Genomic DNA, 23,431 nt, shown 5'->3' with positions numbered 1-23,431 from the left:
TATATACGTGCAATTCTGAAGAAAAGTCCAAAGTCGCAATTGCAAGAAATTCTGAAATAAAGTCACAAATTACTTATTTTTAAGTCTTAAATGAACCATTTTACTTCTATGATCAAATTTAAAATTAGAAGTTGGTTTAACTATACTGTCAAAGTAATATTTTTTGAGGGGGAAATAACTCTCTCTCTTCAGTAAAACACTGAAGTGTAGGTGGTTATACGAGTTACATCATGTTGAAGGTGTTCTTGGCTCAGTGTTAGTGTGTGCAATCTATTCCCTCATTGGTTATATAAGCCCACAACGCGGAGAACTGCAGGGATATATATCTAAAAATATGGTATTGTGGAAATCAAATGCAATATTTTATACTAGGTCATTGTAAAAATCAGTAGTTGCACACCTGCACCAAAGGTTCCAGTATTTAACATTTCTTTTAATTTGTTCCAGTAGGAACGACAGATAGCATTACAGGTGAGATGGAAATTCCCTTAGAAAGACTGTAAACAGCATTATTAAGAGTTTGAAGCTCACCTGACATCCTAGAAGCAGATCTGGCTGGCACACACACACACACACACACACACACACACAGACCCTGTAGTCCAAAGCCTAATCCTATTAAAGCGGAACTAGGTATTACTGAGATCTAAACCCAACCGCCCCAACAAATGAAGAGTAAAGTTAAGGAACACCTCCAAAGCCCTCTGGACAAAAGGGTAAAACCCCAGATTTATAATAACATACGGCTGGAGCGTAGCTTGTGTGATACACAGCTGCATATGCATTAGATAGGAGATATGTAGAACGGGAATGAAGAAGCATTCATCTGTGTATCCATCAATGCCATTCAACTTCAATAATCTGCCTTTTTAAGGGATAAAATGTCTGAGAAAGCATAACAGAGTGAATTAACCCCAAAAGAGGTTGCCAAAAACTCAAAATACATTCATATAATACAGGGCTCTTCAAAAAAAAAAAAAAAAAAAAAGGTTCAGAATTAAAAAAAAAAAAAATTACATTACATATTAATGTAATTAATATGTAATAATTCTATTGATAATTATATATATATATATATATATATATGCTGGGTTATTTCAAACCCAAATGTTGGGTTAAAAATGTAATAAAAAAAATGTACAGTTGAAGTGAAAGTTGAAGTTGGGTTAAAATTTAAATTACATTTTTAACCCAACATTTGGATTTGTCCATATTTGACTCAAATTTTGGGTTAAAACAACCCAGCATTGTTTACTGTGTGTATGCGTTTATATAGAAAATAAAATAAATCTATAAATAAAGAAATAATAAATATATATACTGATGATTGATTGACACCCGGCATGTTGCGCCAAGGAAAAATAAATATGCAAATAAAAAAAACGAAATATAGACTAAAAAAATGACTTTCAATTTTGCATTTGCTCAACCATTTATTTATGCTTTGTGCTAAAAATTTTTTATTACATATTAAGAATAAGGCATCTATTTATTTATTTTGTGTCCTCTATAATAAATATTTGTATGAAATATAAATAAATTACAATAAATACAAAAATATCAACAATAAATACACAAAACAAATTAAATATATAAAAATAACCAAATAAAAAAATATAATATAAATGTATAAAATAGCAAAATAAAAAAAAACAATATAAAAAAAAACTACAATTAATGCATCAAAATGACTAAATAAACATGATATGAATAAATATAAAACAAACAAATAAATAAATAAAAATGCTGGGTTGTTTTAACCCAATTTGGGGTAAAATATGGACAAACCCAAACTTTGGGTTAAAAATGTCATTTAATATGTTAACCCAATTACTGGGTTTATCAATATTTGATCCATATTTGGGTTAAAATGACCCAGAATTTTTTTTTAGAGTGCACTTCTTGTTCCAGATCCCAGCAGTGTCCTGAAGAGGGCGCTGTGTGCAGCGAGTGCACTGAGTTTAGCATGTGGAACGCAGTTGCAGACTGTTCACATGCTGTTCCCATTCAAGTAGTTTGTGAAGTCTTTGTGAGAGGCTATATATAAGTCAGGTGCTGCACTTCAGTAAGCTAAAACACTGAGATGTTACTGTAATCCAGAGGATTTATGAGTATGATAAAGAGATGAAGAAACGATCACTGAAACCTGCAAACACAAAGGACTGAGACGGTTCAGTTCACTTTCAGTAAATACTGTAGAAACGCGAGTTACGCCAATGCGGTCACATCAGTCAGAATATGCTGAGATCGACTGGTGTCACGTGTTTATTCATGTTGGAAGACACTGATTGCCATAAGATACAGAAGTAGAAACTGGTATGTTGTGCCAGTGGTGTTAGTGGTGGAGCACTGCTGCCCTCTTCTGGCTGACTTCAGAACAGACACTGCTGGAATATCACAGAAAAGGCGGTTCTGTGGAAATTAAGTTTTTTTTTTTTTTTTTACGGATATTTTCAATCACTAATTTCATTGGGTTTTAGATGTCTGTAAACTTATAGGATATTGTCCTGGTAAAAAATGTATTGCATTTGATACAGTACAAAATGTGCAATGTTACACATTTAAGTGACATCATCAGGTTGCATGTTTAATTTAGCAAGTGGTGTTCCTAATAAAAATGGTTATTTTGCATCCAATTTTGAGTATAAATGTCTCAAAATTTGGGAGTCCAGTTCAATGAGTCAAGTTAAAAATCAGAGATAGTTTTACTTCTGGTGCGTTTGTCACACCTGACAGCAGGAGTTACGAAGGGTTTTATTCAAACAGGGCGTACTGGACTACTAGACATTGAGTCAAGCTGCCTTTTTACTGGTTAGTTGCATTTTCTAAGTACAGACTATAGATAAATGTGGACAATCAATACTGAAACACTGCAAGTCAAGTGTGTGAAGCTCGCAGGACTAAAGAAATGTGAAGCTTTTAAAAACATTTCAAAGATTACACGTGGAAAGCATTAATCCAACTATCGGACTGATTTAAAATCAATACTTTCATTTGAAGTTAAAAACAAACTTCAAGAGTCATGGAGGTATTTGGAAAAATACAACAAATGCACAAAAGATCCTCATCAAAAATGATGAACTTGATTAAAAAGAAAGTCCTCATGATTAATAAGCGTACTAAAAAAATGAGACCAACTTTACACCATACAATTAAATAAGATCTAAAGTAAGGAAAAGTGCAGAGAGGAGAGCTAAAGTCAATCTGAAGATGAAAAAACAACTTTTTTTTTTAAATAATTAAACACCGTTGTCAAAGTTAGTATGTAGCTATAATCAGTCACTTGCATGTGTCATCACTTTAACATTTAACAAAATCAAGCTCAAATTGATTATTTTTATCAGCAAGAGTCAGAGATTTGTGTTTTGCCCGTTTATTACTGTAAATGTGGGCACTCAGTTTGTCCGGTCATTTAATCATTTGGCCAAAGTCTTGTGTTATAAAAGATGAGGTGCTGCTATGCATATCTGTATTTATTCCAGACTTATATAGCCTAATATTAGACTCTCTTCTGTGCTCCTCAAATGCATAACCTAGCCTTTACAAACATCGTGTTTTTGAGTTAAAAAGGCATATTGAAACAACCTGTTCTTTATCGACTCTTGCACCGCAAACATGCAGACGCTTCAAACTGTGTTATAAGTGTCACACACTTCTGCTGTGCGAGTGTGAGGTTTGGCCGATAGTTTGAGGAGATCCAATGGAGTTACAAGATTTAGTCAAAAGCTCTTTTCAGTGTAAAGTCCTATTCAAGCTCTTTTATAAAGTATACACTCTTAGAAGAAAAGGTTCTATGGTATTTGGAACCCCTAAAAGGTTCTATACACTCTTAAAAAAGGGTTCCTCTAGGTTCTATATAGAACCCTGGGGTTCCATACTTGGCCAATAGAACATTTTACAAAAAAAAAAATGGTTCTATATAGAACAATTTTGGAGTTCCATATATGAAGCGGGGGATGGAACCATTTCTGGTTCTAAATAGATTACTTCTAAGAAGTGAACTAATACACTAAGAAGTGTATTATTCATTACTTCTTCATTACTTCATTACTTCTAAGAAGTGAACTAATACACAACGCACACACACAGAGATCAAAACTGTGACATCAACCGATTACATGCGACCATCTTTCCGTCGAGGAAATACACTTCACGTGTCCATCATAAACTTTATTTATTTATTTAGCAAACAATCGTAAGTTCGGAAAGCAAGTAAAAGAAACCGATCAAATCTCCCGCGCAGTCTCAAAACTGTGTTCCTTTCCGCCATTAGCCAAACCCTCACCTGACCCGAAGAGTAGGCTATAGAAGAACTAGAGGTGAAACTCTGATGCTTTTTTGGTAACAGCCACTAGGTGGCGCGGCCGCCATTTTGGAGTGAAAATTCCAACTGGAGTTACTGGACAACAGCACAGTAGTTTTTGGTTGCATTAGTGAGTATTTCCATTTTATGCAACTTACACCTTTACTACTATTATTAGTTACCAACTCCACTAGGCCTGAAATATATTTTGTACGTTTTAATCCCCTGGATCATGCTACAAACATGATGATCTTATAACATGATGCATTGCTGTGTCCGCTATCCTATAACTTTGGACAGTGGCTGTTTTTTTTTTTGTTTGTTTGTTTGTTTGGTTGGTTTTTTTACACATAGTCATGCTTTAACGCGGTCATTAAAATAAGATAATACTGCAAAAAATAAAAACAGTTTACTGTAAATCTATTCTATTGCTGTACAATTACATTTATTTGCTGAATTCATTTATTTCACTGATAACTTATTTTTGTATAGCCTACGTTATACCTCCTGGAAACGGTCGTTATTATAACTTTATGAACTGATATCACTTTATTCTTACCCGTCACACTTAATGTGGAGAGTAATATCATGTTAATTTATTAAATCCTTGAACTTCCCTGTCTCAAGTTGTGGGAGGGAAAGCCTGGTTTAGTAGCAACTTCTTTTTAACTGCTATATCGTTAACTGTTGTGAGTTAAAATAATCACCTAATTATTTCAACCTAAAAATCAACTCTGCAGTGACTGGACTAAATATGAATAATAATATATGACTGCCGAGGGTGCGTTCTTCTATTGGCTTTCACTTCTTGTACGTTCTTTGCCTGACCTGACTGAAACACGCTGACAACATACAGCCTCATTACATTCAGCAACACAGAAACTTACATAAATACATACAATAATATACATTCATAAATACAATATACATTCATAAAGCCCACTCATTTATTAATAGCACAATGTTGTACCCATTCGACCGCAATAATAATAAAAAAAATTAAATAATAATAATAATAAAAAAATATCCAACTGCCAGCAGGTGGAGACAAACACACGTGTAGATCACCCTGCACTGCAGATAATAACCGGCAGAGACCAGTAGAGACAATCAGGGACCAACAGAGACCACCAATACAGACAATCAGGGACCAGCAGAGAACACCAATACAGACCAGCAGAGACCAGTACAGACCAGCTGAGAACACCAATACAGACCAGCAGAGACCAGTACAGACCAGCTGAGACAATCAGGAACCAGCAGAGCCCAGTACAGACCAGCAGAGACAACCGTGGACCAGTAGAGATCAGCAGACCACTGTGCAGTCCATCAGCTTGATCTACTGACCCACTCGAACCCACTCTTCAACTTTAACACTCTCTGATTACGCCAAACAAATGATTGATGCAGTTGCTACCAGCCAATCACTCTCATTTCAGACATATCAACAATAGGCCTATATGTAGGCTATAGCTATATATATATGAAGAGTTCAGATGCAAAAGCCTCTAAGTGCCACTTGAAATTTTCTTCTAGAATGATCATTTTTATCAAGCTTGTATATTTAATTTCAGTAATTTCACTTAAATGGCAATGATAATTACCTATTAATTGTTATTTAAGTGAAATTACTGAACTTAAATAAACAAGTTTGATAAAAATCATCTTTAAAGAAGAAAATTTCAAATGGCATTTAGAGGCTTTTGCATCTGAACTCTTCATATATATATATATAATATATAATATCAACTGTAATTTAACAGGCTATTAGCTAGATTAAACATAGGCATAATAGAGGTAATTATTAAACGAAGAAAATTAAAAGAAGAAAAAATAAACAAAATAGTAAATTAGCTTACTAGAAAAGTTTGCAGTTATAGTTTTTTATATATTCTATTTTGGTTTGGTAAACCGATTCAAACTACGATTTTAAGTCAATGGGAAATGAGAAAACACCTTGATCGGAAGTTATGCGAGTTACTGATATAGCTTTTGTGACAAACTAGAACATGTCTGACTTCAAATAAATTATTACAAATTAGCCTAGCTGTTAAATATGAAGATTGGAGACATTTAATAAATCTTAAGCAGTGCAGAAAAAGATTGTTCACATGATGACACAGCTGAGGAGTTATCAGTTTGTGCAGGTGCATCGCATCACTTCTCTCTCTCACACACACACACACACACACACACAGTTTCATCTGACGTGAAGAATCAAAGTCAAAGTGACTCTTTCCTCATCATATCCAGCAGTGTTCAGAATACTGTATTTCTAACAGTGTTTCGAGTAATACAGACACAGCTCTTACCTTGGCAAAGCAGATCTTCTCCACTCACACAGTCCAATGATAGTCCATAAAGAGTCCCATTGTGTCATGACACGCTATCTCTCCTAAACATGAGCCTTCAAACTGCAACTCTCTCATTCAGATTTACCTTCTAACATGTCAATATCAATCCACTCCCCGCGCGTCTTCAGAGAAATACATCATTATGTTATTCATGACTCTCGCGCGCGCTATAACGGCGTGTCTCGTCCGTAAAACACTAAAGACACTCAGTTTAAACTTTGACAAGCATTTCGACACGAGCAACATAGTCGTCGAAGAGCAAATCCAGGATACATCCATGTTGCCTGGTGATACAGAGAGCTCCGCTGCGTCCAAAGTGAGAAGTTCAAGCCTTCTGAAAGTTCCCAAACTCAACAAGTGCGCCCTTCATAGCACAAGCTCACACGCGCGCGCAGACTCAGACTCAGCACCGCTGCATCATGGGATTTGTAGTTCTGTAGGGATTTTATTTTCTATTTAATGAGGGGGGGCTATATCTAATGGAAGCTTAAAATTAAAAAAGTCCGTTGTGACTTTTTATCTCATAATTGGTTTAGATATGCATTCTAATTATGTGGTGGAAACTAGTTTCCATCAGTAGCCTACTGTTATGAACTTATTTCATTGAAAGTATATTCCTTAAAACACAAATAAACTCCACTCAATTATTTTATGTTGCGGAATGAAAGTTATTTGTAGTGATTAATGGTGCGTTCTATTATAGCCAACGAACCGACTCGGACCTCGGATTTGACGTCACGTCCACACTTCAAGCGTTCTATTTGTTTAACGCGTCCGAGTCGGAGAAAAAAATGGACGCCACCCGGAAAGCTGTTATAATGGTAGCGCTGGCCGAGTAGCAGGCACTTACATTAAAACGAAAAAATATTATGACTACACCTTATTAAAACGCAGCCATTTGAACTTGAAAATGTTCACTTTATTAATGTTTTTCATGTTAATCTTCTGTTAGCAACGCTAGCAACGTCAGTAATTGCACTCACAACAACCGATTCCCATACCTACAGGGGACGCAGTAATACGAGTGATTATAACCGTCATTTAAAATACCAAAGCGGTTCAAAAACAATGAAAACAATTCATTCTTACAAGTCACAGGGCGCAGCCATCTTGAATTCCGAAACGGAATTCTCTCTCGGTGTCCTCACGGTTGTCCGACGTCCGAGAGGAGAAATCCGAGGAAAGGGATTTCTGTTGCTAGGCAACGTCTGTCGTCCGATTCGGATCTCCGAGACGGATGAATAATAGAACGCATGATAAAACCACTCTACCCTCGTTTATTTATCTGCTAAAACACATTCAATAACATTTAATTTCCTTCAAGCAAAGCCTGCTGGGAACTAGAAATCGGCTGTAGCTGCAACAGTTTGAGTTCTGCTTATAATCAGTCATTGAGTTCATGTTACTTCGTCTATTAAGTGCAATGACCTCATTTCAGACTCGTAGATTTGATATATTGCAGTGAGCAATTCATATAAGAAAAAATTAACAAATGAATGTGGTCAAACTTTAGTTTAGGGTCCAATTCTCACTATTGTATTAATGACTTTTGCCTAAATTAGCTCCTAATTACTGCTTATTAATAGTTAGTTGTTAAGTTTAGGTATTAGAATATGATCATGCAGAAAAAGAGATTAATATGTGCTTTATAAACAGCCAACATAATATGCATGCTAATGAACAACTAGTTAATGGTGAGAATTAGACCCTAAAATATTGTCATTCGTTTAATTTAAAAAGAGTGTTTATGCTGCAGGACCATTAAAACTTAAAAGACAACACAATTGTGATTACAGCATGTAAAACCATCCATTTTCCCTCATACAATACATTTTAACATAAAAAAGGTTCAATAATTTCTATACAAAATCTAAACCCCATTCTTGAACCCTAAAAAGATCCCATGGATACATGTCTAAAATTATTGCATTATACTTTTATTTCTTTTCTTTTTTTCTTGAGATAAAGCATAAGCTGTTTAATTCATAATATTTAATTAAAATAGAGTAAAAACAATCATTAATTAAAGCTAAATCCATAAAATTATGATTCTTGATTTCAAATGTCCATGTCAACTGTTGAGTATATTCATAATAACTGCATATTTGTGATTTATTATATATTGAGATTTGTATATATTCTGTTTTGCTAGAATTATTTCCTTCATAACCCGTTCTAGTGCAGATGAGGTCTAAAGAGAAGATGTATTGAATAATGCACGCTCTCCCACACACACACACACACACACTTCAGGGTTGTGAGCTTGTCCAAGTTGCATTACTGCGTGACCGGGAGTCAGACTCTGAAACACAAAGACATTGTGAGCAGTCTCTCTGTTTAACCCCAACACATTCCTTCACACATGCCATAACCAAACCACTTCAGTGGCACAGATCACGTGACTCCAGTTATTCAGCGAACTTTTCCAGGTTATGTGAAAAACACAAGAAAAGGCCTCTTTCTTCATTATTTAGGTCAGGGTTATGAGAGTCGACTGCAGAACTCATAAACAGCTGTTGTGTGTCTCTTACTCAGAACAGAGCTTTACTGCATTTACATGACAAACTCCATATTAGAGGGTTATGCGTTTTTACATCTGCATCTTTCTTTACTGTGTAATGTTGCTGTGTGAGCGTGAAAAAGCTCTGCAAAGTTATAAAGCACACAGTTCTTCTCTATATCTACAGTATATAACTCTCTGAAACGCCTCCATTGTAGACTTGAGTTTCTTGAATGAAAACGTCACAATATTGCTCATTTAAATAATTCATATGCAGAATAAAGGGGCGGGGCCTGGATGAGTTAGTTAGTAGCCCTCAATCGGGTCAATCGAATTTTACTTAATAAATAAAAAGGTTTACACTTCTGGTCTTCGGGGTATGACCCCACATTGAAATGAATGGGAAATGTGAAAAAAAAAAACTAAATATATTTTCTTCATGTGGCAAAAAAAAAAAAAAAAAAATCCGGCATAAATCTGAAAATTTTTACACTGAAATGAAGAGCATAAATGCAATGTATCATAAAAAAAAAAAAAAAAAAAATAATCATATGCAAGCTAATGTAGTTGAGGAATTGTGTGGTATATGGACACAAAAGTACTTTATATCACCAAAAACACAGCATTAATGAATAGATGAGAAGTAAACAAAAAAAATTATATATTATTTGTATGATTAAATATGTATATTTTTTTGTACAATTACTCAATCAATTATTGGGGTCGTAAATAGACCCGAAGCCCAGAAGTGTAAACAGGAAACCAAGACCATTTGAAGGTTAAATTGGTCGTTATGGAAAGGGGCGGGACATTTCCCAAACACACACAAAGCGCTCGGCCAATAACAGCATACTGCACCAGCCGACCAATCAGAGCACAGTGTGCTTTTCAAAAGGAGGGGCTTCATAGTAGTAGCATTGTTTGCTAACTATAGTCGCAAGTTCCGTTGTTAGTAGTTTGAGTTTTTCCCGAAACCATCGTTCTAACGAACATTCGCAAAACTTTTGTGTTTGGAACGACACATGCATGTGGTTAGAAGCAGTTTCTTGTTTGCATGACATCAATAAATCCTTATCATGAGCAAAATAAGCAATAATAAAAATATCTTTTATTTAGAATATGCAATTTACGTCCGGGTTTGTCAAAAGAGTTTGTCGAGTCTTTGATTGAATCTGGAAATAAAGTGAAAAAACTGAGAAAAATAGAAATATTCCTCAGATGCCATGTCTGTAATTTACAGCAAAGCATCTAGCATTAATTTCATCTCGAACAATTTTATTAAAATAAGTTATTACAACGCGATTTCATGGCAATTCGTACGAATTTTACGAGGTGGCTAATTCGTACGACCTCACTCGTACGATTTTGGCTAAATCGAACATATTTTACGAATTGGCCAATTCGTAGGAATTCGTAGGAATGACCTACCCCTGACCCCGCCCCTAAACCTACCCCTCACGTGGGTTTAGACAAATCGTACGAATTCGTACGCGTGAGGTGTATGAATTAGCCCCTTTTTAATCACTCGTACACTGTAAAAAAATATTTTCAAGATTTGTTATCACAACATATTTTCTTTTGTCAAATCAACTTTATAATAATTGATTTAGTTGAGATAACTTATTATTTTGAGTTTTCTGATGATTCAATTAATCTCCTTCATTGCATTAACTCACTTTTTCCAGTTCAATCAACTTAAAATTTTAAGGCAAGCCAGGTTACTTACTTTTTTACGTTAAACCAACAATATTTTTTTACAGTGTAGTAATCACAACATTTTTTTTCTTTTGTCAAATCAACTTAAATAATTTATTTAGTTCAGATAAACATATAATTTTGAGTTTCTGATGGTTAAAGTAATCTCCTTCATTGTATTAACTCACTCTTTCCAGTTCAATCAACTTAAAATTTTAAGGCAACCAGGTTACTTACAGTACTTTTTTAAGTTAAACCAACAATTTTTTTTTACAGTGTACGAATTGGTCGTGAGATAGCGTTGGTTAATAACGCCATAAACCAACGTGGTTGACCAGTACGGTTTCGGGAAATAGTCGTGACTATAGTTGATTTCTTCAACGATGCATCGTACTATAGTAGTGAAACACACTCGACAGCGTTACTGACAGACTGGGAAGAGAGGAGCTGCAACAACAGAGAATAAGGGGAAAATAAAGCATGAAAACCTGTTTTAGTATGTTTTAGCATTACATGTCCTCTTTAATAATATCTGATTTAACTTTCCCAGACAGAGTCAGTTTTGTTAAACACAATAACCAGCTCCAACTAAGTTGATGTGAGTTAAGATTCAGAACAGAGGTCTATTGATTCAGCCAAAGACAGACGAAGGTCGGTTCGGTCAGTCGCTCTCACTCCTATTCAAAGACTTCAGGATCAACAATCAAATATTTAACTAAGGCTTCTAATGTGATGAAGTATTGATTGATGCCAGCTTCTAATCCGCCTAGGCTTAATCTAAAAGTGTAGTCTCATCTGCGGCTGGAATCAAATCCATTGCGGTTCACGCCAAACAGAAAAAGCTTTCTAGATTGCATGCCACAATTCAATGCCTGAGCCATATCTATGCAAAGAGCTGTGTAAGAAGCTTACAGCGTCTTCAAGTGGACATTCGATTTATTCGGCTGCCCTATAGAATAATCCAACAATGAACCGGACTAAGAAGTAATGTGCATTATGAAACTTAGGCCAAGAAACAGACTTTGCATAAACACACTCGTGTTGTGGATGGACCACTTTGCAAGAGGAAACCCACAAGAGTGACCGCTTGAACTTCAAGAGGAAAACATTGGTTTTCCTCCACATGCTCTTCATAGTTAATATGCTGTTTTGACTAAAACACTTCCTTGTTCATCGCCACTTTCCACGAATATGAAAACTGAAGTAAATAGCAACCAGAACACGTTGAAATGTCAACCTCAGTAGTTATAACGACCAATTATGTGTGCAGTTTTTATTTAATATTTAATTTTTACAAACATGTTACCAACTTTTGGGACCGATTTGAGTGATTTTATCTAGCATTTTATTGCAATTAATATCAAAATAAAGACTTAAACATGTTTAAAAAGAAAGAAAAAAACAATCTGTCATCATTAGAGAATAGTTTGAGGGGAAAAAATATTGGTTTATTGATTGCTAATAAATTTATATTGCCCATAAATTAAATAAATAATTAAATTAAATTATTAAGTTGAAATTATGAATTTAGTTGTTAGATACAGTCAAAAACCGTGCAATCCATGCATTTGATGAAGTGTTTTACTCTTTTTAAAGCTTTTAGTTCTGCCTTTTATGAAAGATGGCATGATGAAAAACCATGTACGCAGGTGAATCTCAAAAAAATTTTTTTTTTTTTTAGTAATTCAACTTAAAAGGTTCAACTAATATAGACTCATTACATGCAAAGTGAGATATTTCAAGAATTTATTTGTTATAATTTTGATGATTATTGTTTACAGCTTATGAAAACCTTTGAAAACAATATTCTAATGTTGAATTTGGGGTTTTCATAATCCATAATCATCAAAATTATAACAAATAAAGGCTTGAAATATCTCACTCTGCATGTAATGAGTCTATATAATATATTAGTTTCACTTTTTACGTTGAATTACTGAAATAAATGAACTTTTGCATGATATTCAAATTTTTCGAGTTTCACCGGTATACAATATAAACAGAAGAAACCGGCTCAATAGGGCTGACATTACATTAAATACATTAAATTTCATGATATTAAAATGGCATGGTAGATGCAAACTAGAATCTGTGCCAGAAAGTGAACAAACAACAGGAAAAAAGGGGAATTAGACAATCAGTTTATTACTCTTTTCTCCTTATTTAAGCAATCAAATGAAAATATTCACTGTATTGCACAGTGTAGAACAAATGAAAAAAAAAAAAACAGGTTGTACAGTGTAATTATTTTACATCTTCATTCACACTTGTTGCATATTACCTTACTTGTGTAGCATATAATGTGTAATTATCAGCAATTGAAAAGAAAATACCATAAAATAAAACCCTTATTTAATTTCATAACTTGAAAGTGACTGGTTGACTAGAAAGACTAGCTAAAAAAAACAACGCATTATTCAAGAAGGTTATGAACGGAGTTATCATTCAAATGTCGTGCACATCGATACTGAGAACTTACGCTCCATATATTAATGATGGGAAGCTCTCATGTACACAGAAATACACACACACACACACCTGAACAATCCCTTAAGTCATTCATTCAAGTTTTAATCATTTTTCAAGTTTTTGCAATTAAAGTTTTTTTGCCGTCTAAACAAATGTGGTCCACGAGTCATTCATAAAACAAATAAAAATGACATAAAATATGTAGGAAAATATTCCATTGAATAGTAAACCTACAGTAAACTCCAGAAAAGGCTGCTTTGGTCACTTTACTTCAGTGCAGTCGGGTGCCATTCAGAGGTTCGACCAATGAAAAGGCTCAGCCCAGACCCACGTCCAATGACATCATCACGACAAAGCCAAGAATGGATGTCCACGAGGCCAGTTTACCGTTGCCACTGTAAGAGAAACACACACACACAATTATAATTACATTATATATATATATATATATATATATATATATATATATATATGTTATATTACATAATATATATATATATATATATATATATATATATAAGCACACTGTATTATTTTTTCACAAAAAAAAAGAAAAGAAAAAGAGAAAGGCATTCAGTAAGTCTGAGCTAGTGTCAGAGCTATCAAAATAAAAGTCCCACTTCAGAATCTTATTGACTAATAATAAAAAAATGGCAAACGGTCCACTGATATCCAAGCCTCTTTAAAGGTGCACTGTGTAATATTTAGGAGGATGAAATGCAATATCATACACATAATGTTTTCACTGGTGTATAAAGACCTTACATTATGAACCGTTATGTGTGTATAAAGACCTTACATTATGAACCGTTATGTATTTATAACCTTAGTAAGAGCCATTTCTATCCACAGTACACACACCGAGGGGAGGGAGCTACATCAACATGTTTCTACGGTGGCCCTAAAGAGACAAACGCGTTTCGTCACTTTTATTTTTTGTGCAAAGAAGCAAGCTAAAGTCAGCGAATAAAACACTGACACAATGATGAACACGTAACAATAATATTCGCAATAAAAAAGTTTTACTGAATAATTAAGTAAACCTAATTTCTTAATTTATCTTTGTAATATAATGAATCCTCATTGCTTAACTGGCTACTCTGCTGTCTACATCACTTCCTGTCGGCCACCGTAACTGCTTTTGTTTGCAATCCGCAACATCACCACTAGATGCTGCTAAATATTACACACTGTACCTTTACTTCATTATTATCATATGAACATCTGCAGACCATGTCTTCCAGTAAACACTTTTACCTGACTTGAGCTTCAGGAATGATGTCATCCACCACCACATACACCATGGCTCCTGCAGCGAAGGCGAGAGCATAGGGTAGCAACGGCTCCGCCATCACCACGGCAACGGCCCCTAACAACCCCGCCAGAGGCTCCACCATCCCACTCAGCTGCCCGTACCTGAGACACAGACCGGCCCGTTACACTGCTCACGACTCAATCCCAGAAATCAGAGAGGGCTAAAGACGTACATGTATTAGGAAGATATTCAGTCCCTCCAGGATTTCACGATTTTTTTTTTGTGATTTTTGCGATCAAAATGACTGATTTTGTGGTGGTAATTTCCAAAAATTTGTGAAAAAAAATTGCGATTTCTATATGACATTTACCATAATAGTATTCAGTCCTTCCAGAAAAACGCGGAGTTTTTTTGTGATTGTTGCGGGCAAAAATTGATTGATTACGCGGCCCGTTTTCTTTAAAAATGCGATGGAATATGCGGGATATTTATGCAATTTTATGCGACGAAATTGCAGGAATTTGCAAAAATTGCGGTTTGATGAAAAAGAGAAAAAAAGTGATTCCCCCAACATCCTGTTCTCACTAGACTAATGTAAGAGTCATTTCTTATTACTTCCTTTGATAAGCAAGCATACTACATCATAGAAAGTGCTGGGAATATTTAATTTCTCATCTTGTTTTATTTCAGACTGTAACGAGTGTAAATAAGGTGTGGCCCCTTTAAGAGCTGCGCGCTCCCTGTTGAACTCTCTGCAGTGTTATATGTGCGCCTCGAACACCCCATGTGTGCGGGTAATTTCTGTTTGATGCTACTTCTTTTATCTTATGTTGTTTATTAAGTAACGACGTGACGGTAGAACGTTCGACAGACAGTTATACGAGTTCGATTTGTGAGATCAATCGCCTCCGTGAGTCTGTCTGGCGTCGCGTAATTGCGTCACTTCATAACGTTCCCATGGAAACAGGGGGAAATGGCTGCTCTTGTGTGAAGCAAACGCAACGTTTTTCAACTTTCTGCTAAGATACATGTGACTTTTTTTGCAACGAAAAAAAAAGCATATTTTGCACGGAAATCGGCAATTTATGCGGCGAAAGTGCGGCGTATTTGAAAAAATGCGCCCCCCGCATAAATATGCGGACTTTGGCTGATTTTGCATTGAATTCAGCGATCGCATAATCGCGTTTTTCTGGAGGGACTGGCTATTAAAGGGATGCTTCAGGATTTAGCATTGAGCTTTGTATTAGTAGGAAACCTGTAGTATTTTCGAATTACCGTGCTTTCCACCCTCATATCCCCCTGAGACGAGAGATTTATGTATTTTTTGTCTGGAAAATCGTCATTTTGCATCATCGGAAGATGTTTTGTCCAGAGGCTAAAGACTACAGTCAGTAGTCGGGTCTGTCCCGCATGTCCTCAACCCGCCCATAGAGGGCGATCTCACGCACAGAATGAACACAAAGTGTCGGCCATCTTTTTTTTGGAAGCTAAGCTAGCAGGCAAAGCTGAGTAGTCAGGATTACCATCCTCTTTTTCCCGGACATGTCCGGCCATCAATGTCCGGGATTCAGCTTTTGAATTCTGCAGTCGCCATTCATTGTTTCCATGCACAGTTTTCGTTTCAATCTAACTGAATTCATTGCGATTGGTGAATCTGAATGTCGTGTTTACATGAACGCTAAACAAGTGATCGGTTGATGTGCGTTTCAACATTGCTAAGAAAATCGAGTGACGAGTGAGGTTTAACTACTTTCTCGCCACTACTGCGCTCTGTTACAGGTAGGCGTGGCCTCAAAAGTGCATTCTGGGAGTTGTTGTCTTTCATCCACATAAGACAAAAATACATTTTTTTAAGCTTTTCTCAGTCTAGAAAGCTCCAAATTCAAAAATAATTTCACAATTTCTTCTTCATAAATGACCCATTTTAAATAGACATTCATCTTTCCAGAGGTGAAGTATCCCTTTAAGACTATCAGATCTTAAGAAATGTTTGTGATTGTGCCATTGTCTTGACTCACCAAAAGGATCTCCATGTGGACACCCCAGAACCCCGCAATGGGAGACTCACTGCGAGGCCTTCTGGGAAATTCTGAATGCCAATGCCAATAGCCAGATTTCTGAAAGAAACAGACATTATCACTACATCAGTTCTCAACAGATCTGGTGTTGCATTGCAGCAAACTGTTCCAAGTGGTTCTGACACTCTGTAACTTCTCAACTCTCTTAACTTCACACATTATCTCAGCGAGAGTTTCACAGCGAAGAGTGAGCCAAGGCTGAGCCTCTGCTGTTGACTAAAGCTCTCCGCTTCAGTCAGATCAAGGCTTTCTGAAGTGCAACATTTGGGTGTGCCGTACCACAAGAACTCCAGAAAAAACGGGTTATGGATGGGGCATGAACTACATCTGGAATCACACTGTTGTGTTTGGATAATCCTTTATGAAACTTTCTCGCAAACCCGTGAGACAAGCCTTCAAATTGACACATTTAAAATGCTCTTTGTCCACACTAGTGTTTTCCAAAATTAAATATCAGAATGCTTAAATCATCTTACTGCACATGCATAACATGTAAAGACTTGTCAGCTAACTCTCATTGGGGTATTTGCAGATTAGCGTTAGTTGTAAGGGTTCAAGGGTAGTAGAATAAGTTGACATGTAGTTGCAAAGTTACTTATAGTCAGTAGAATGTCTGCTGGGGAGCATCAAAATAACGTGTTAGTTGTTTACCTCAACCTGTATGAAGCTGAACACAAAAGAAGATATTTTGAAGAATGTCGGTATGCGTTATTCACATCCTTGCACACCGAAATTCTCGTCCGAAATTTTCACACGTTAAAAAATAAATACGACCTCACGTTGTGTCAATCATGTTTACACACTGCCTCCGAAACTTCCGTCTGTCATAAACAAATTCAGATCGGGTTCGATTTTCTGCGTTTTTCGCATGCGTAGTGAGTATTTTGAGAGGTGTTTTGACAAATCAGAGCCACTGAATTTTTTAAATAACGAAAAATGCATTTTAATAAATATTTTCGGATTCAGTGTGCAGGAAACCAATCCGATCTCAGCAATTCCTACGAATTTTTACGAGGTGGCTAATTCGTACAAATTCATATTACCTCACTCGTACAAATTCGTAAGATTTTAGCAAAATCGCACATAGTCCAAAATTCTTGGCTGAAATATTCACACGTTAAAAATTAAATACGACCTCACGTTGTGTCAATCACGTTTACACATTGCCTCCGAAACTTCTATCTATCATAAACAAATTCAGATCGGGTTCGATTTTCTGCGTTTTTCGCATCCGTAGTGAGTATTTTGAGAGGTGTTTTGACAAATCAGAGCCACTGAATTTTTAAGATGACGAAAAACGCATTTTAATAAATATTTTCGGACTCCGTGTGCAGGAAACTAATCCGATCTCACAGCAATTGATACGAATTTTACGAGGTGGCTAATTCATACAAATTCATACAACCTCATTTGTACGATTTTTGCAAAATCGTACATAGTCTGAAATTCTCGTCCATAATATTCACACGTTAAAAATTAAATACGACCTCACGTTGTGTCAATCACGTTTACACACTGCCTCCGAAACTTCCGTCTGTCATAAACAAATTCAGATCGGGTTCGATTTTCTGCGTTTTTCGCATCCGTAGCGAGTACTTTGAGAGGTGTTTTGACAAATCAGAGCCACTGAATTTTTAAGATGACGAAAAACGAATTTTAATAAATATTTTCGGACTCCGTGTGCAGGAAACCAATCCGATCTCACAGCAATTCCTACAAATTTTACGAGGTGGCTAATTCATACAAATTCATATTACCTCACTCGTACGAATTTGTAAGATTTTAGCAAAATCGCACATAGTCCAAAATTCTTGGCCGAAATGTTCACACGTTAAAAATTAAATACGACCTCACGTTGTGTCAATCACGTTTACACATTGCCTCCGAAACTTCTATCTATCATAAACAAATTCAGATCGGGTTCGATTTTCTGCGTTTTTCGCATCCGTAGCGATTACTTTGAGAAGTGTTTTGACAAATCAGAGCCACTGAATTTTTAAGATGACGAAAAACGCATTTTGATAAAAAAATTCCAGATTCAGTGTGCAGGAAACCAATCCGATCTCACAGCAATTCCTACGAATTTTACGAGGTGGCTAATTCGTACAAATTCATACAACCTCATTTGTACGATTTTTGCAAAATCGTACATAGTCCGAAATTCTCGTCCAAAAAGTTCACACATTAAAAAATAAATACGACCTCACGTTGTGTCAATCATGTTTACACACTGCCTCCTAAACTTTCGTCTGTCATAAACAAATTCACATCGGGTTTGATTTTCTGCGTTTTTCGCATGCGTAGCGAGTATTTTGAGAGGTGTTTTGACAAATCAGAGCCACAGATTTTTTAAGATGACGAAAAACGCATTTTGAGAAATATTTTCGGATTCAGTGTGCAGGAAACTAATCCGATCTCAGCAATTCCTACGAATTTTACGAGGTGGCTAATTCGTACGAATTCATACAACCTCACTCGTACGAATTCGTAAGATTTTTGCAAAATCGTACATAGTACGAAATTCTCATCCGAAATATTCACACGATAAACATTAAATACGACCTCACGTTGTATAAATCACGTTTACAAACTGCCTCCGAAACTTTTGTCTGTCATAAACAAATTCAGATCGGGTTCGATTTTCTGCATTTTTCGCATCCGTAGCGAGTATTTTGAGAAGTGTTTTGACAAATTAGAACTACTGAATTCGAATACGAAATTCAGTTGAAACAACCCAGAATACAAAAAAAATTTAGTGTGCAGTGTGCAAGGAACCAATCCAATCTCACAGCAATTCGTACGAATTTTACGAGGTGGCTAATCATGCAACCTCACTCATACGAATTTGTAAGTTTTTTGCTAAATCGTACATATTTTACGAGTTGCCCAATTCGTATGAATTTGTACGAATGACCCCTGACCCCGCCTCTAAACCTACAGGAGGATGACTTCGGTTCTCTCTGAGAGTTGTGTGAAGTCAGTGTGAGTGTGTTTCTCTGAGGGTGGTCTGATAAGCAGATCTGTTTGTTGGCCTAGACTTCTCCACACCGTAATGGAAGTTCCCGGAACCGAAGCAAGAAATGCGGCTCTGTTTTGAGTTCCCCTCTTCACCAGCCCAACACTCCTTCACTGCCTTCCTCCATCTCTCCTGCTGGCACGAGCTCAAGCGTCGGCCCCAGAGAAGTCAGATTAATGACAGCTAGTCACGGAAAGGCTTACAGCACCCGTATGATGAAGGAGAGTTCAAGTGAAAGACACCACAGAACGGATGCTGATGCCAACATAATGCACTTGAATGAGGACTAGGACAGTCAAGCTACGAAATGATAATAAAGATTATTAAACTTCTTCCAAGTTAAATGCTTGAAATTTTGGTCTGTTTTGGTCAATTCATAAGTATTTTACATGAATTTGTATATGATCTGCTTACGCAACAGTGACGGTTAGTTTGACCTTTATGAGGATTTTTTTTTTTTAAATCTTACATTTTTCTATGATGTCAGAGATTTTGGGGAAGACAAAACGTAAGTGAAAGACAGAAGAGAATGGATCCAAACTCATATATTTTTATTACTTCCATGCAACACAAAATGTGAATTTATTTATTTTTTTGAAGAAAACTGACTGCCACGTCAGTCACATAAATATGTACTTTTTGGGTGACAATTTATTTTAACATTTTTATTGTATTACTATTATTTAGTTTGATAATATTTTTATATTTGTAGGGTATTTTATGCCACTAAATTATATTTATGCAGTAGTAGTCACTTTTTGAGCCTGGACTTGAAAATTTAATCGGCAACTTAAACTCATAAATCGTAAATGTTTTGGAGCAATCTTTTTAAAGAGATATAATATTTTAAAAAAACCCACAAGCATTAACTATATTCACAAATTTAAGCCTTTATTTCTTTTTAAAGAGATATAATATAAAAAAACCCACAAGCATTAACTATATTCACAAATTTAAGCCTTTATTTCTTTTTAAAGAGATATAATATAAAAAAAAAAAACACAAGCATTAACTATATTCACAAATTTAAGCCTTTATCTCTTTTTGAGAAATATAAGTTCAGTCAAGTGTGCACGCTTTGACTGGTAGTAGTGCAGATTTTCAATAAACATTGCGAGGTTGAATATTTTATTTTGAAAATGAATGAATAGCTCATTCTATAAGATGCGTTTAGGAAATAAACAGGGTGAATTTCCATTTGATGGAAGAGGAAGAGAAATGAAGAAAGGATGAGACATGAGACGTTGTGGTGTGGCATAATGAAAGGTTTGGGAGAAGGGCGAAGTGAACTCGTTCACACAGTGTGGAAACAACAGCCCTTCTCAGCGTTTCAGAAACATGTTTTCCCATCCCCAGGAATTCTCCTCTGGCATATTTCACTCCTCTGAGGCAGGTCTATTTCTGTGTGTGAAGAGTGTGTATTCACCTCAGAGGACAGGCTTCAGTAAACCACAAGCTCTCCGCACCGAAACAGGGTGGAGATCTCACGGCGCACAATGCCATTCCAACACTTCCCTTTCTTAGCGTATACACAAGCTTAAAAGTAACGTAAAACCAAAGTGGGATTCGTGGGATTAGCGATACAGTGTGATGTCTGTATTAAAACAAACCCCAAAAAGAAAAAGCAAAACATAAAGGGAAGCATTCCAACGTTATTGCAAAAGCATGAGGAAGCCTCCATTGAGAAGGGAAGACAGTGGGTCCAGTGTCTGACCACAGAGCTCCTCTCTGGGCACAAAGGGCCTCTGGTGCCCCCCCCTCATCATGGGGGTCTGCCCTGAATGGGCATCTGTGTGTTGGGAAGAGCATGGGGATCTGGGCGAAATGAGGGAAAATCCCCAAAACCATCTGCACCAATCACTGTGGCTTTCCGGTGACCTTTGACCCCAGTACCCAGCGTATACCCGCTGCTTCTTTCTCGCGTGCTAAAACATTTTATTACACACTCTTAACTGCCTGTTTTTACACATTTAATGACGTTTCAATGAAAATTATAATAAGGGGACAAAAGTTTGGAAACATTACTGTTTTTTTATGTGTTTGAAAGAAGTCTCATACTCATCAAGCCTGCATTTATTTGCTCAAAAATGCAATTATTGTGAAATATTATTATAATTTATTTTAGTGAACAAAGTTGAATTGCATCTGCTATTACTCCGGTCTCCAGTGTCACATGATCCTTCAGAAATCATTATTTTAAAATGTAATAATAATTCAAAATATTAGTTTTTTTTTTCCTTTTTGATTAAAAAAACATTAAAAACAGTAATGTTTCCAAACTTTTGACTAGTAAATGTATATATTTATTATCAAATTAACAAAGCATTAAATATTAAATAATTTAAGCTTAACAAAAGATTAAAAAGTAGTAAAAAAAAAGACATTTAATTTAATCAAGATTTTTAAGCTTTTATTTATTTATTTATTTATTTATTTGGGCTGTCAAACAATTAATCACGATTAATCGCATCCAAAATAAAAGTTTGTGTTTAAATAATATATGTGGGTGCACTGTGTATAATTATTTTGTATATATACTGTAAATACACACACACATGTACAGTATATTTAAGAAAAAAAAATTATTTATATATAAATATTTATATATAATATAAATTATACATGAAAATGTAAATATTACAAGCATGTTTGTGTATATATATATATATATATATATATATATATATATATATAATAATTACACAAAGTGCGCCCATGTATATTATGTAAACACAAACTTTTATTTTGGATATGATTAATCGTTTGACAGCCCTAATATATATATATATATATATATAATTAGACCGATAATTAAATCATTCAAGTGTGTGCACGTGTACAAACCCATTGTTTTATTATTATTTCCACATCATAGCTGGATCATATAGGAGTGATTATGCTCTAAAAGATGATTAAAACAATTGTATGCTGACAAGATAAATGATAAAAATCTAAGCCACAGTACAGTACGTTTTTAATAAATGATTTTTCTAGAGGTAGAGTGTACAGATGTAAAAGTGACATCATCACTGCAAAATCATCATGAATCACGGATGAAGCAGATAGACGCACACAAACCATTTTACAATGATTTGTATGATTTTACAAATGCAGTTTTGTACATGGTCTTGAGTAATTATCTCTTCTACTCTTTGAGACAGAAGCTGTACTTGAATGCTTTTATTTGTAGATATGAAATGTCTTCGTGATGGCCTTGCCGTACAGTAACTCTGCTTCATTATGAACAAGCACGGCTCTGGGCTACACCATCTTTGAAGGAAACTAACGGGAAATGACAAGCCAGCAAAAAAAAAAACATTGTGATCACCATCTTCTACTCGCCAGTACAAATCTGTGTAAATATCCATGAAGTGAAGATCAAGAAGAAAATAATATCTAATAAAGCTTTATGTTTGGTATACTGTATGTGTTTTGAGATGATGTCAGCAATCCTCGTTTTCTCTGTATTACAGAACAGTGTGTGAGTGTGTGTGTGTACAAATGCAGAACTTAATTTGAACTGAAACTTATACTTTAGCAACCCTCATTGACTAATGTTTAAAGGGAACATTAAAGGGTTAGTTCACCCAAAAATGTAAACTCCGTCAGTAATGACTCTCCCTCATGTTGTTCAACCCCGTAAGACTTTCGTTCATCTTCCGAACGCAAATTAAGATATTTTTGATTAAATCTGAGAGCTGGATCACTCCTCCATAGGCTTCTATTGTAAATGAAACTTGCCGGCCCAGAAAATTATTAAA

At 35.5% G+C, this 23,431-nt stretch overlaps 1 protein-coding gene and 1 long non-coding RNA gene across 4 annotated transcripts in view; both read right to left on the bottom strand.

Moving 5' to 3' along the window:
• Positions 1–7,034, bottom strand: part of LOC120480883 (uncharacterized) — a 103,704-nt gene extending 96,670 nt beyond the window's left edge. Inside the window, exon 1 of the long non-coding RNA XR_005623184.2 lies at positions 6,616–7,034. This is a non-coding gene — a long non-coding RNA (uncharacterized LOC120480883). The remainder of the gene's footprint in view (positions 1–6,615) is intronic.
• Positions 7,035–12,979: 5,945 nt separating this feature from the next.
• slc39a11 (solute carrier family 39, member 11) overlaps positions 12,980–23,431 on the bottom strand; it is a 190,504-nt gene continuing 180,052 nt past the window's right edge. For all 3 annotated transcript variants that reach the window (XM_089121761.1, XM_089121762.1, XM_089121763.1), the window contains exons 8-10: positions 16,595–16,693; positions 14,579–14,737; positions 12,980–13,716 (exon numbers count right to left, since the gene is read on the bottom strand). In XM_089121761.1, coding sequence (XP_088977887.1) covers positions 13,638–13,716; positions 14,579–14,737; positions 16,595–16,693 — 337 coding nt within the window. In that variant the 3' untranslated portion in view covers positions 12,980–13,637. The remainder of the gene's footprint in view (positions 13,717–14,578; positions 14,738–16,594; positions 16,694–23,431) is intronic.

The sequence above is a fragment of the Pimephales promelas genome, chromosome 17 (assembly GCF_988280905.1).
Source record: "Pimephales promelas chromosome 17, fPimPro1.hap1.1, whole genome shotgun sequence".
In the NCBI taxonomy this organism is placed as follows: domain Eukaryota; kingdom Metazoa; phylum Chordata; class Actinopteri; order Cypriniformes; family Leuciscidae; genus Pimephales; species Pimephales promelas.
This window is presented reverse-complemented; position numbering and strand designations above follow the sequence as displayed.